The following is a 15148-nucleotide window of genomic DNA, read 5'->3' as shown; positions in this document are numbered from 1 at the left end:
ACATAACAAAAAATGCAATACAATTGTACTGACGTTTATAATTATCCATACAGTTACCTTTACCAGAAGTCTTTATTTCTGTGTACTACTTTGATCGACTGTTTAGTGTCCTTTCCATTCAGTCTGAAGAACTCCCATGAACATTGCTTGCAGGACATGTCTCACGGTGATGAACTCCCTCAGCTTTTGTTTACCTGGGAATTTCTTAATCTCCCTCTCATTTTTGAAAGAGCATTTCAGTGGATATAAAATTCTTGGTTGGCATTTGTTTTATTTCAACTCATTAGATATTTCATACCACTGTCTTCTTGCATCCATGGTTTCTGATTGGAAATCAATACTTAATCCTACTGGAATTCCGATGTACATAACGCATTCCTTTTCTCTTGCAGCTTTCAAAACTCTCTCCTTGTGCTTGACATTGGACAATTTGATTACCATGTGTCTGGGCATGGTTCTCTTTTAATGTATCCTGTTTTTGTTTGTTTGGACTTCTTGAATATGCATATCCATGTCTTTTGTCAAATTTGGGAAGTTTTCTGCTATTACTTTTTTAATATTCCTTCTGCCACTTTCTCTCTTACTTCTCCTTTTGGGACTCCCATTGTGTGTATATTGGAATCCTGGATGGTTCCCACCAATCTCAGGCTTTGTTCATCCTTTTTTATTCTTTCTTTCTTTTTGCTCCTTAGCCTGAATTGCTTCAGTTGTCTTGTCTTCGAGATCACTGATTCTTTCTTCTGCCACCTCCAATCTGCTGTTGAAACTGTCTAGGGAATTTTTCATTTCAGTTATTGTGTTCTTCAATTCCAATATTTTTCTAGAGAGATTCCCAATTCATTCATTGTTTTCCTCAAATCCTTTATTTTTTTCTACATCTGTTCTTTTATCTCCTTGAACATTGAAGATTTTTTTTTTTAAAACTTCTGCCTGTTAAGTTCAGAGTCTAGTCCTCTTCACTGATAATTTCTGTATTTTTATCTTGTTCCTTTGGACGGACCATCACTTCCTGTTTCTCTGTTTGGCTTGTAATCTTTGTTGCTCACTATGGATTTTAATATTTTAAAGTGTTAACTCTGGGATTTAGTCCCAGAAGTATCTGTTCCTTGAGTCTTTGTCCAGCTGGTGATATGACAGAGATTTTGTAAAATGTCAGGAGCTAATTTAAACAACCAACCAAGGCAAAAAGTACCTTTCATTCTCTTTGAAAATTGGGTCTGCTTTGACTGGTGATCTCCTTCAGAGCTGAGCACTCCTATCAAGACAGTCAGCCTGAGGCAAATGGAACATGCAGGTCCTCTCTTTCTTATCTGAGCCTGTGTGGAGCTGGAACCACAGTGCCTGCTTGTGATGCTAGAGGCTTAGGAATATCCTGTTAATAGACCTCACTTCCTAGGGACTCTGGAGTGACTTAAGCAGGTAGTCCTTTGCTCCAGGCCACTTCAACTTGATTGTTTGTCATACTGTCCCAGCTGTCTGTAAGCTGCTCTTCTGCCCCAAGTTCCCTGGCTTAGTCTTCAGACTTCCGTCAGTAGATTGGCACTGACATACATGCATCCCAGTATCCGAGCTGAGGCCACTCTGCTCTCTCTGGAACAGGGCCTGGGACCCACCATGGGACTGGAAGCTGGTGCCACCCCATGTTGGGAAGGGGTTGGGGGGGGAAGCCATCAAGAGCACCAGGAGCTTCTTCTATGGATTTCTAAGCTGCATTTTCTTGATTCAACACTTGCCCAATTAATTCAGCCCTTTAACTGTTTCCATAGTTTTGAGGAAGTTTACTGTCTTTAAGATTCCTCTGCTGCTGCCTTTGCCTGAGGGGATTTGGAACAATGGTCACCCTCAAAGCTGACCTCAGAAATCTAAAGTAGCTGATCAAAGGTAGAGATCCGTCATCAGACCACACACACCCTGGAGTTTGGAGGACTAGTTCTTTATGACCCACTCTGTCACTAGGCAAACTGTGCCAGAAACGTGAGCTGCAGTCCCCAGTCTTGCCTGGGGAAAGGGGGTGATAGCCATTGCAGGTTGGGTGAAACTCTGGTATTTATCACGATTTACTAGCCTCTTCCTCCCTAGATGCTGCCCTGGGTTCCACTAAACTCCAGAGTTTCAAAGTAGTTGATTCAGACACTTCCTGCCAGTTTAATAGTTACTTTGGTGGAGGAACTGATCCCTGAAGCTTCCTACTCCTCCATCTTCCCATAATCCTCTAATCCTTACTTCGTGATTTGAAGAGGCAGTATAGATACACTACAGATGTATAATTAAGAGTAAAACTGCATCCTGGAAATAGCTTTCCAGTGTCTATCCCAGAGTCAAATGCAGTGAAAAGAAGATTGCCAGTGGGTAAATTCCACAGTTCTTTCATATATTTCATACCTTTATTCCATGTGATTTGAGAAGGTAGTGTTTTGTAGTGGGTAAATTCCACAGTTCTTTCATATATTTCATACCTTTATTCCATGTGATTTGAGAAGCACCTTATTAAGATGTTGTATGACTCTACAATCTACTGGTATGCTTCAGTGAAATCAGTGCTAGGTTTGGATCTGGGTGTTCATGAGAAATATGTTGGCAAAAATGTAAGTTTGCCCTAAATCCATTGGAAGATGTGGAAAATTATTTCACAGCATTCTTTTTTTTTTTTTTAATCTTCATTTTATTGAGATATATTCACATACCACGCAGTCATACAAAACAAATAGTACTTTTGATTGTTCACACTACCATTACATAGTTGTACATTCATCACCTAAATCAATCCCTGACGCCTTCATTAGCACACACACAAAAATAACAAGAATAATAATTAGAGTGAAAAAGAGCAATTGAAGTAAAAAAGAACACTGGGTACCTTTGTCTGTTTGTTTCCTTCCCCTATTTTTCTACTCATCCATCCATAAACTAGACAAAGTGGAGTGTGGTCCTTATGGCTTTCCCAATCCCATTGTCACCCCTCATAAGCTACATTTTTATACAACTGTCTTCGAGATTCATGGGTTCTGGGTTGTAGTTTGATAGTTTCAGGTATCCATCTCCAGCTACCCCAATTCTTTAGAACCTAAAAAGGGTTGTCTAAAGTGTGCGTAAGAGTGCCCACCAGAGTGACCTCTCAGCTCCTTTTGGAATCTCTCTGCTACTGAAGCTTATTTCATTTCCTTTCACATCCCCCTTTTGGTCAAGAAGATGTTCTCCGTCCCACGTTGCCAGGTCTACATTCCTCCCCGGGAGTCATATTCCACGTTGCCAGGGAGATTCACTCCCCTGGGTGTCTGAACCCACGTAGGGGGGAGGGCAGTGATTTCACCTTTCAAGTTGGCTTAGCCAGAGAGAGAGGGCCACATCTGAGCAACAAAGAGGCATTTGGGAGGAGGCTCTTAGGCACAACCATAGGGAGGCCTAGCCTCTCCTTTGCAGCAACCATCTTCCCAAGGGTAAAACCTATGGTAGAGGGCTGAACCCATCAAACCACCAGTCCCCTATGTCTGTGGTCATGTTAGCAACCATCGAGGTGGGGTAGTCGAATACCCCTGCATTCTCCACAGGCTCCTCAAGGGGGCATTACATCTTTTTTTCCTTGTTTTTCTTTTTTTTTTTTTTAACTTTCCCTTCTTTTTTAAATCAACTGTATGAAAAAAAAGTTAAAAAGAAAACAAACATACAATAAAAGAACATTTCAAAGAGACCATAACAAGGGAGTAAGAAAAAGACAACTAACCTAAGATAACTGCTTAACTTCCAACATGTTCCTACTTTACCCCAAGAAAGTTACCTAATATAGCAACATTTCTGTGAACTTGTTCGTACTATATCCATCAGAAATTAATAGACCATAGTCATTCCTGGGCATCCCCAGAACGTTAAATAGCTTATCTGTTCTTCTTGGATTATTGTTCCCCCCTCCTTAATTGCTCTCTATTGCTAGTTCCCCTACATTCTACATTATAAACTATTTGTTTTACATTTTTCAAAGTTCACATTAGTGGTAGCATATAATATTTCTCTTTTTGTGCCTGGCTTATTTCGCTCAGCATTATGTCTTCAAGGTTCATCCATGTTGTCATATGTTTCACAAGATCGTTCCTTCTTACTGCCACGTAGTATTCCATCGTGTGTATATACCACATTTTATTTATCCACTCATCTGTTGAAGGACATTTGGGTTGTTTCCATCTCTTGGCAATTGTGAATAATGGTGCTATGAACATTGGCGTGCAGATATCTGTTTGTGTCACTGCTTTCCGACCTTCCGGGTATATACCGAGAAGTGCAATCGCTAGATCGAATGGTAACTCTATATCTAGTTTTCAAAGGAACTGCCAGACTGACTTCCAGAGTGGCTGAACCATTATACAGTCCCACCAACAATGAATAAGACTTCCAATTTCTCCACATCCCCTCCAGCATTTGTAGTTTCCTGTTTGTTTAATGGCAGCCATTCTAATTGGTGTGAGATGGTATCTCATTGTGGTCTTAATTTGCATCTCTCTAATAGCTAGTGAAGCTGAACATTTTTTCATGTGTTTCTTGGCCATTTGTATTTCCTCTTCAGAGAACTGTCTTTTCATATCTTTTGCCCATTTTATAATTGGGCTGTCTGTACTATTGTCATTGAGTTGTAGGATTTCTTTATATATGCAAGATATCAGTCTTTTGTCAGATACATGGTTTCCAAAAAATTTTTCCCATTGAGTTGGCTGCCTCTTTACCTTTTTGAGAAATTCCTTTGAGGTACAGAAACTTCTAAGCTTGAGGAGTTCCCATTTATCTATTTTTTCTTTTGTTGCTTGTGCTTTGGGTGTAAAGTCTAGGAAGTGGCCGCCTAATACAAGGTCTTGAAGATGTTTTCCTACATTATCTTCTAGGAGTTTTATGGTACTTTCTTTTATATTGAGATCTTTCGTCCATTTTGAGTTAATTTTTGTGTAGGAGGTGAGGTAGGGGTCCTGTTTCATTCTTTTGGATATGGATATCCAACTCTCCCAGCCCCATTTGTTGAAAAGACCATTATGACTCAGTGCAGTGACTTTGGGGGCCTTATCAAAGATCAGTCGGCCATAGATCTGAGGGTCTATCTCTGAATTCTCAATTCGATTCCATTGATCTATATGTCTATCTTTGTGCCAGTACCATGCTGTTTTGGCAACTGTGGCTTTATAATAAGCTTCAAAGTCAGGGAGTGTAAGTCCTCCCACTTCGTTTTTCTTTTTTAGAGTGTCTTTAGCAATTTGAGGCATCTTCCCTTTCCAAATAAATTTGATAACTAGCTTTTCCAAGTCTGCAAAGTAGGTTGTTGGAATTTTGATTGGGATTGCATTGAATCTGTAGATGAGTTTGGGTAGAATTGACATCTTAATGACATTTAGCCTTCCTATCCATGAACATGGAATATTTTTCCATCTTTTAAGGTCCCCTTCTATTTCTTTTAGTAGAGTTATGTAGTTTTCTTTGTATAGGTCTTTTACGTCTTTAGTTAAGTTTATTCCTAGGTACTTGATTTTTTTAGTTGCTATTGAAAATGGTATCTTTTTCTTGAGTGTCTCTTCAGTTTGTTCATTTCTAGCATATAGAAACATTACTGACTTATGTGCATTAACCTTGTATCCCGCTACTTTGCTAAATTTGTTTATTAGCTCTAGTAGCTGTATCGTCGATTTCTCAGGGTTTTCTAGATATAAGATCATATCATCAGCAAACAATGACAGTTTTACTTCTTCTTTTCCAATTTGGATGCCTTTTATTTCTTTGTCTTGCCGGATTGCCCTGGCTAGCACTTCCAGCACAATGTTGAATAACAGATTTCACAACATTCTTAACAGTAGATGCAGCAGCAGCAGCAGTAGTAGTAATTGGAAAATCAAAATTTTAATTTTGGAAAATTTCTGAAGTTTTCAGATATTCTCCTGTTTGCTTGTGAGTTGATTCATCCATTTTTTCCTTGTAAATAATATATAGATGATATATGTACTTAATGAATGATTGATGAAAATGAAACAAGAAGTCACGCTAGCTGGTTGTTCCAAAACCCGAAGCAGAGTCCATCCTCTGTATAACAAAAGCAAGGTGTTTTTTTCTTTCTACTGCTTTCTTAGATTGTTAATGTCAGTCTTGTCCTTATTCCTTACTGTGTTGTGTTTTTTTTCCCTATATTTATTTTATATCATTTTACAAATACACCCCTGGAGCCTTCGTCTCCTCAGAGATCTGTTGCAGGTATCTTGAAAGGAGAGAAAATTGCTTATATTTCTTGTTCTCTGCAGATATACAAACCCAATAGATCATCACTTGCTAGCCCTCTGTCTTCCCTGAGCTGAGGATAATTGGCTTGTTATTATTAGACACTATTATGGTTATTATTTTCATTTCAAAAAGACTTGAAGGCATACAGTTTAGGGCCACAGAAGGAAAGGCGTATTCAGGCAGTTGCATACCTCCTGCTGGTAGGCAAAGTAAATGACTTAGAAACTTAAAAGCCTTTAAAATCTGAACTTTTTTTTTTACTGAGGCATAAGAACATAGTGAGTAATGAAAACTGCTTTCACAGACCATCAGAGAAGCAGAATCATAGTATATTTTTTAAAACTTTTGGTTTCTAATAAGAATTTGGAAGTCACATGTTCTTCATGTTCTGGCATCAGATACTCAATTACATAATTTCTAAAATTCTATGTATATATTTACTTGCAATGAATATACTTTAAATGAACTGGCAGAGAATCATGTTAGCAGCAATTAGTACGTAGCAGTGAATATCCTCTCCTATGAAGGGGGACATTTCCTTGACTAACCTGTTTTAATGCTATTGTTTGTTTCCTAGGAGGTGAAAAAAATATCACCCTCTTTCTTGGGGTGAAATGGAGAAGCTTTGTGGTCCATTTCTCAGAGCCCTACTCGGAGCCATCCCAAGGGCCACCCAAATATCCCTTTTTAAAGAGCAAACTGTATAGCTTTGATACAGTGATTTGAAGAGGGCTCAGAGAAGCTAGTTTGCCTACAACTGGAAATGTATGATTCTTCCTAGGAGTGGTGCTCTTTTTTAATCCACTGTTAAGTACTGTTCAGAGGGCGAGTTCATGAGGAGGTCACAGCTGTGATGTTCTCACCTTTCTCCTAAGGAAGGATGTGATGCATCCCTAAATACATGAAGAGGCCATGAGTATCAAGTGTTAGGGTATATGTTTCAATTTCCACACCATGAGTTAGAAAGATAAATACACAAAGGTGTTTCTCATCCATTATAAAATAATTAACGTTTACAACTGTGATTTTAAAAGGAGTTGAATGCCTGGTAACTTAGCAACATGAAATTCAATGGAGTCAATTTTGCAACATATCTTACAGAATTCTGAATTGGACAATAGGTTTCCAATTAAACTGTTAATTGCATTATTTAATACTTGGCGTGTAGGGCAGAGGCCCAAGACAGCAAGAATAAAGTAGACATAGCATTAATAATATAATTCAATTCATTCTTTTCTAAACATGTGACAGTAATTTCATGACATGCATGTCAGTGTTTAAAAAAATAACCAGGTGTTATAATGGTAGGTCAGCAGGTTATTTTTCATTTTCCAACAAAATTTAGTATTACATGTACATATTGTGTTGAAACAAGGTGATTGCTTAACCTTCCAAAAGTGTCCAGAACACCTAGAATAAAATCTGAAGGCCTGTCATGACCTGGCAGACAGGCCATAGTCCAGCTCCTACTGACCTCCCAGAACCCTATTCTTCTCTTTGCTCGCTGTCCTCCAGCCACACTAGTCTCCTTGCTGTTCTTTGAATACATCAAACATGGTTCTATTTCAAGGTCTTTGCATTTTTCTCCCTTCTCCCAGGAAAACTTTACTTGTTTGTTCACATGGTTCACTCCCTTACTTCAGTCCAATTTCTGCTCAGATATCACCTCCTCAAAAAGAATTTCTCTGACTCCTAAACTAAAAATCCTGCCCCTGTCACTCTCTAGCCTCTTACCCTGATTTATTTTTTAATAGGATTTATCACTAACTTTAGATTTTATATTTGCTTGTGTGTATATTGACTGTCTCTCCCACTAGAATTTAATGAGCTTTGTTGAAATCATGATTTTGTCTGACTTGTTCTAGAACAAGACCCTGGTACAGGAAAAGAATACAATAAATATCGGTTGAATGCATAAATGTGAATTCTCTTGGAAAAAAATAATTGACTTTGCGTTTCTATAATGATACCAGAAAACTTCTTGTCAACATGAACATTTATGTGATTTCAGGGTTATAATATCTTAAGGGAAATATAAAGACCTAAAATTTGAATTTAGAAATATGTAAGGAATGAAATGTATAAAGAATTCATTCTGTATGTGTGATATTTTTCCCTGCAAAGACTTATTTATCTTCATTCAACTGACCAGGATTCTTTCCTTTGTGATAATGAATATCATATTTTAAATAAACATTTTTCTGATTATATGATTAATTGTGCTGAATTTGAAATTTTGCAAAATACATATCATATACAAAGAATAAACTAAAATTATCTATAATTTTACTAGATGCAAATAACCACTGGTAAAATGTTTAACTTTGCTGTTAAATAAAATTGAGATTCAGTTGTTTACCACAGTTTTAGTGCCTATATTTTTCCCTTAACATTTTTCATGTAACATTGCATCTTTTTTGTCACTATTCATATTCTTTTTTTATTAGAGAAGTTGTAGATTTACAGAAAAATCATGCATAATATACGGAGTTCCCATATACCCCTCCCCGATTATTAACACTTGCATTAGTGTAGTACATCTATTACAGTTGATGAAAGAACATTATAATAATTGTACTATTGACTGTAATTTGCTGTTTACATTAGGGTCCTATGCTTTGTTTTTTAATCTTTATTCTAGTAACGTGTGTGTGTGTGTGTGTGTGTGTATATATATATATATATATATATATATATATAAAACCTAAAATTTCCCCTTTTAACCACATTCAGATACATAATTCAGTGCTGTTAATTGTGTTTTCAATGTTGTGCTACCAAGTTAAATTGTACAGTTTCTATTTGTGATGATGGAAAAATTTTGTTAATGGATGGTGCTAACGTTGCATCTTGAGCATTTCTTGTCATTAGACATCTTCAGAGACATAATTTTTAATGTCAAAATTTTCCATTGTACATATGTCTCAGAAGCTAAATATTTCTTGGTTCCCTTATTTTTGCACGTTTAGGTTTTTGGTGTTTTAATATTAGAAAAAATACTGTAATATTATCTTTGTATAAAATTGTACATATTTCTTCAGATAACTTCTGATTAAAGGATATGAACTTTTTTAGAATGATACCATTTTAATGAAATGTACTATCTCAATACTAGTAAAGTAGTCAGCATTCCCATTTATTTAGGAAAAGGATGTTTTAAAGATAGTTTTTATGTAAATGGGTTCATGAAATACATTTTCCTTCTTTACCTTAATATTGTATCATAGACAGCTTTCTATGTTACTGATTATATGTCTACTTCATCTTAACTATTGCATAAAATTCCATGTATGAATAAACCATATATTACTTAGCCAGCATCCTACTAACAGAGTTTATCCCCCTAGTTTCTTACCAGCACAAATAGCTCTGCAATTAAAACAATCTTTGCTCACCTGTATAAATTTCTAGAATTAGAATTGCTAGGTCAAAGGAATTGGACATTTTAAATTTTGACAAATATTGCCAAATTGCCCTCAACAAAGATTTTGTGAATTTATGTTTGCAAAAGCAGTAAATGAGAGTTCTGTCTTACTTTAATTTGCATTTATTTTATTTTAAATGAGTTATTTTTGTATGTTAGCCATTTATCTTCTCCAGGCTTATTTTAAATATTTGTTCTTTTTCTAATTTTTTAATTCAATTTTTATTGTGAAATTTAACATATATACAGAACAGTGGTAACTTTCAAAGTATGATTCAGTAAGTAATTAGGGAGCAAATTTCAAAGAATGCCATGGGTACAGTTCCACAATTTCAGTTATTTCCCCCTGATACAAGCATATATACAGAAAGGTGATAACTTTCAAAGCACAATTTAACAAGTGGTAATATAGGTAATTTCAAAGAATGTTTTGGGTTACTAACATTATGCCACCCTGAGACTCCTCTCCACTCTTCCCCATTCTCTTCCCCATTGCCCGCTGGTATGAAGACTTCTTTGGGGGTGCTGCTAAACTTGAGTTTATCTGGCACCCAGGAGTGTGCTAAAAATGGACACTATACCATGCAGCAGAGTGGTGTGGTGCTTCAAGCCCTGATTTTGTTAACTTGCCCTAAAATCATGTCTGTATCTGTTATTGGGATCTTCTTTAAGGTAGTGGAAGTCCTCTTCCCCTAGTGCCTGAAATAAATCCACTAACTATAAATGAAAAAGATGTTTGCAGGCATTAACCACAGTTTCATGGGTATAATTTCCTGGCTGCCTCCCTTTCTTAACCCATTGGGTCAGATACCAAACCCAGATATGTGTACTGAATAGGAAAGGGAAGTTTTATTTGGACAGCAAGAGAAAATCAACTAGGACCAAAGAGCCTTACAGAACACAAAGCAAAGCACAGTCACTTTCCCTCCCCAACTTGGCTGCCCTCTGATTTCCTCGGGGGAGTGTTGTGGCTTACCTGGGACCCATGTGTGTGTGAGTTTTATCTGGTGGAATTTGCTGACTCTGTTCAATGGATATCACTGTGAATTGAATAAATTTCTTTAAAGAGTTAAAAAAAAAAAATTGTGAAGAGGGGCCATATGGGTTACCAAATATTTGTTCTTTTTCTTCAGCAAGAGACATGCAATCCAGGGAATCTATTTTGTTCCCACATTTTTTTTCACAATTATTTATTTCACATAATCAAGTTTGGATTATCTCATTTATTCCTCAGATTAAAATTGAACCTTAAAAAAGTTGAATGCTGTGCTTATGATCAAGGTCACAATATGACTCCAAACCAATGTTTTTGTTTTTTTTTTTTGGTATAACAGATCCACAGAAATGAGAGGTCCGCTACCATTATCATATAGTAACACCCTTTTCTTGCTGCCATTACCAAATGAGAATGAGAAGCTCAGCTTCTCCTATTCTGTATAATGTAATCACAGTTATTTAAATTAAGCAGTGTTCTATTCACTCACAAGTTGATTTCAAATCCTTTAACTCATTTTATCCTTGAAATAATCCTGCAAAGTAGATAAGACCAAAAATATTGCTTTTGTTTTCACCTAAAAAGAAAAACAATCTCAGGGAAATGATTTGGTTGGGGTCAGTAGTCAGTTAATGAAGAGCCAGAATCAGAATCTAGGTGTACAGTGATGATCTATTGTTTGCCGAGTTGAATGTACAAATTTGAGATATTAGTAGCCTCAATGTAAACAATATTGAAAATGAAACAGAAAACTACAGTACATTTGCCTGAAGTTTTATAATTTTCATTGCCAAACAAGTTTGTAATATCAGCTTGTTTCTTTGTAAGAATCTCTCTCTTCCTTCTATCCGAGAATATAATGGTTGTTTTAATGTTCCCAGGCCAAAAATCTGTGGTGAAGATAGCTAAATGAAAGTTGGAAAATGCACACACACAAATCACTCTGATTATAAGAGATATTAAAGAGGTCTGAAGTGCATGGACAAGCTGAATGATTGGCATGTCTTCAGTGAGGCCAAAATTTTATTTTACTTCCATTGTGAATATAATGGACTTATTAGTATTTTATTAATAATATCATTCATATTTAGTGTTACTATTTAAATTTTATGAATTAAACATTCACATTATTCAAAGATATGCATTCTTAATTGATTTTATTATACATATTTCTACTGGAAAATAACCTTAATTAAAATGGAAATCAGTAAGAAAATAGGAATCACTTTTATCAATTTGCCTTCCAACAAAACTTGCAGGGCTCTGTGCTTATACTCACCTTACCTTCTACATTGCCACATCTGGAAATGTTGCTTGTATATTTTGTAACTTTTGCCTGGCACAAATACATATTTTTTCCAAAGTGTATCCCAAAGGTCATTATCATTGAGAGGTGTCACAGTGTTAATGTTAACCACTCATCGATAAGAATTTCACTTTGAGTTTCTTTTCGTTTTGGTGGTAATGAGCTGTTTGCCTTTCAAAATCTTTTTTTATTCCATTCTGACCCATTTGTGAGTTTAGAAAAATAAGCAGACTTGCCTATGGTAGTAAAATGGTTTTTCCCAGTGCGAACCTGTGTAGCTCTAATAAGGATTAAACCTGAGCGAGGATTACCTTCTTAGGATCCCTTTAAGCCAGTTGAGCCAACCACTTTCAATAATGAAATTGTTCCAGGGCAGGTTTCATGCTCTTCCAACCTTATAGGTCCCTAACTTCTTTTAGGAGGAAAAGTAGGTTGATCTCTAATCCTGGTCACTGATATTGGTTGCATATATGTCTTTTCTCTTGGAACAGCTCGATGGTTATTCGGGACTTAACTTTACGCAGTGCTGCTAGCTTCGGCTCCTTCCACCTGATTCGTCTACTCTACGACGAGTATATGTTCTACTTAGTAGAACATCGTGTTGCCCAGGCAACAGGAGAGACACCCATTGCAGTCATGGGCGAGGTAAGAGAGTCTGAAAGAGCTATGACCCACTGGGTTTTTAAAAAAGAACCTGACGTACATTTCAGTTTGAATATATTAATTATTGATTAAAGCAGTGGTTCCTAACCTGTGAGCCTTAGCCTCTGGAAAGACTGTGGAGTTATTCCGAGGGGTCCTTAAATTCCTCTGTTCGTATTTATTTTCCTAATCAAAGGATTCTAAAATTATAGACTGCATCATGTGAAACTTCATGGAATGTTTTGATATATTATAAAGGTGGTATCTATGTAAAAGAAAAATTGGAGAGCTAATTGATTGAAAAAAAACTATTGAGTGCGAAATAAGAAAGATTGATGATTCTAGTAAGGCTAAGGGCTAGGACATACAGAGAAAAAAGTTAAATATATATTTTGTAGATTCTTTTTCCAGTGTCCAAGAACAAAATTAATTTTCTGTTTCAGAAGGATAATAATAATAATGGTGGCGGTGGTGATGGTGGTGGTGGCAATGGTGGTATTGGTGGTAGCTAACATTTTAGGGCACTTACTGAATGCCACACGTATTTCTAAGTGCTTTACATGTAATAAAGTGTTTAACATTTATAACAACTCTTTGAGATAAGTACTATTTGTCTTGTTTTATAGTTAAGCATCTTAGGTTCATGCAGGAAGGTTGGGCAAAGAGAGATTAAATGGTTACAAAGCTAGGAATTGTTGAAAATTTCTTTTGAACACTCAGTCTGATCTTCGAGACTATGCTTCTAACTACTAAAGATATATTGGAAATCACTATTTTCTTCTGACAGTAATCAAAATGTCTTCAGCAAGTGTCAAAAAGCTAAAACTCTGAAATTAATATAAACAATCATTGGTTAATGTATTGAGGGATAGATGCAAATGCTCAAATGAATTCAGCATTGGCTCATTTCATTATATTGAATTGAGATATTTCATATCTTACTGGATTATACCAGGTTAGACTATTACAAATTACCCAAATTATATTAAGCAGCAAAGAAAACATGTTCATATTTATGCTATGCATATGTGTTTTTTTAAAAAAGGAAGTATAAATAAAATTAGATACTTGTCTAAGTTCAATAAAACAATAATAAAAGTATAAATTAAAGATATCTTAAAATACTTATCAGGACCTCCCCATAAGTGTTCTAGTATAAATTAAAAACATATCAAACTTTTTTAGAATGTCAGTTGAAATATTATTCTTATCCTTTTATTTAAAATCCCTGGTGTATAATAATCTGTATGTGTTTGTATGATATTCTCCAATGATAATTGTGCCTAAATGATGCCAAATATTTTTGCATGAGATTAAGCAAAAATCGCTGTAGCTTTTAAATTGTAGGCAGAACCTCATGTGACCAAAAAACCTGGACTTTCCTTAAATTTGTCTTCCCCTCATTACCTCTTTCTTTAGTTGTTTTTATAGATTCCTGGGTTCCAAATTCCCAGTTGGCAAGTAGAGTAGGTAAATGTAAAATTTCTCAATTCAGTGTTCAAAACTTCTGAAATAAATGGGCATGACTTTTTGATTATTTAACACATTTGCCATCCACCTCATATTCTCTGGGGCTTCTTTAACAGGGTGAACAGGATAATGATATCGGGGATCCTCATTAATGCCATGTGACTATTCCTGATGTGCAGTCTTTGCTTCCCTTGCATATCCAGGGAACAATGGCATGGACATGAGCTGATCACACAGTGGGGAGGCTTGGCAAACTCCTCATATGCTTGGACAGGCGGTACCAGCTCACCAGCATTAAAATGGTCTACGTAGCCAGTATGGCAAACTCATAATCCTAAAAGGCATTATTTTTTTTTTACTTCATGTCAACAATGCAAATGTATATGACAGATTGCTGCAGGAGACAAAGATATGATATGAATCAAATCTAGATGAGAAAAATAAGGTATAAAATGCCTTCTGTAAGATCAAAAATCTCAGCACACCTATTGATTTCTTCACTTTCTACCCTCTCGCTCAACTTGTAGGAAAATCCTTTAAGCTGCCTGTACTCATCTATTATTCAGTCCAGAAGGCCAATTAAGGCTAATTTTGTGGGTTTGATCTCCCCATACAACGTTAGTGCCTCATACACCTGTGGCCTTGATAGACCTGTTGGCCTTGGTCACGTTTTCATATCTAAAATTTCTTGATTCTGGAGAAAGGGAGAATGAAATTCAAGAAAGAAGGCAGCTGTTTGCTTATATTTGCCGTATCATGTTATCCTAGCTATCCTTGAAACCAGATTGGAAATAAAAAAGGCTTTCGTATGCTGAAGGTCAGTTGTATTCTTAGCTCCTTGGGTGACTTCCCTTCCCAAACCTTGTGTACAGAAGTGCTCATGTTCATAGTGGGAGGAAAATTCAGGCTAAAGTTCATTGAAATCCTTAAAAACCACATTATTTTCAATTAGCTGCAAGTGGTTTTCAATAATCAGTAACAGCAACAAACACAATAAAAATAAAAATTGTCACCATTTTTTGAAACCATAGTACACATTTAGTGAAATTTACTCTTGATCTATCTACTG

At 36.1% G+C, this 15148-nt stretch overlaps 1 protein-coding gene across 5 annotated transcripts in view; it reads left to right on the top strand.

Moving 5' to 3' along the window:
- The window catches only part of RFX3 (regulatory factor X3), a 364760-nt gene that overhangs the window by 325980 nt on the left and 23632 nt on the right, over nt 1-15148 (top strand). For 4 of the 5 annotated variants that reach the window (XM_037798627.1, XM_037798629.1, XM_037798626.1 and 1 more), the window contains one exon: nt 12459-12612. In XM_037798627.1, coding sequence (XP_037654555.1) covers nt 12459-12612 — 154 coding nt within the window. Of the gene's footprint in view, nt 1-6820; nt 8301-12458; nt 12613-15148 lie in introns of those variants that run through there. The other variant, XM_037798630.1, reaches the window with a different exon arrangement.

This window comes from Choloepus didactylus, chromosome 10 (genome assembly GCF_015220235.1).
Source record: "Choloepus didactylus isolate mChoDid1 chromosome 10, mChoDid1.pri, whole genome shotgun sequence".
NCBI lineage: Eukaryota > Metazoa > Chordata > Mammalia > Pilosa > Megalonychidae > Choloepus > Choloepus didactylus.
This window is presented reverse-complemented; position numbering and strand designations above follow the sequence as displayed.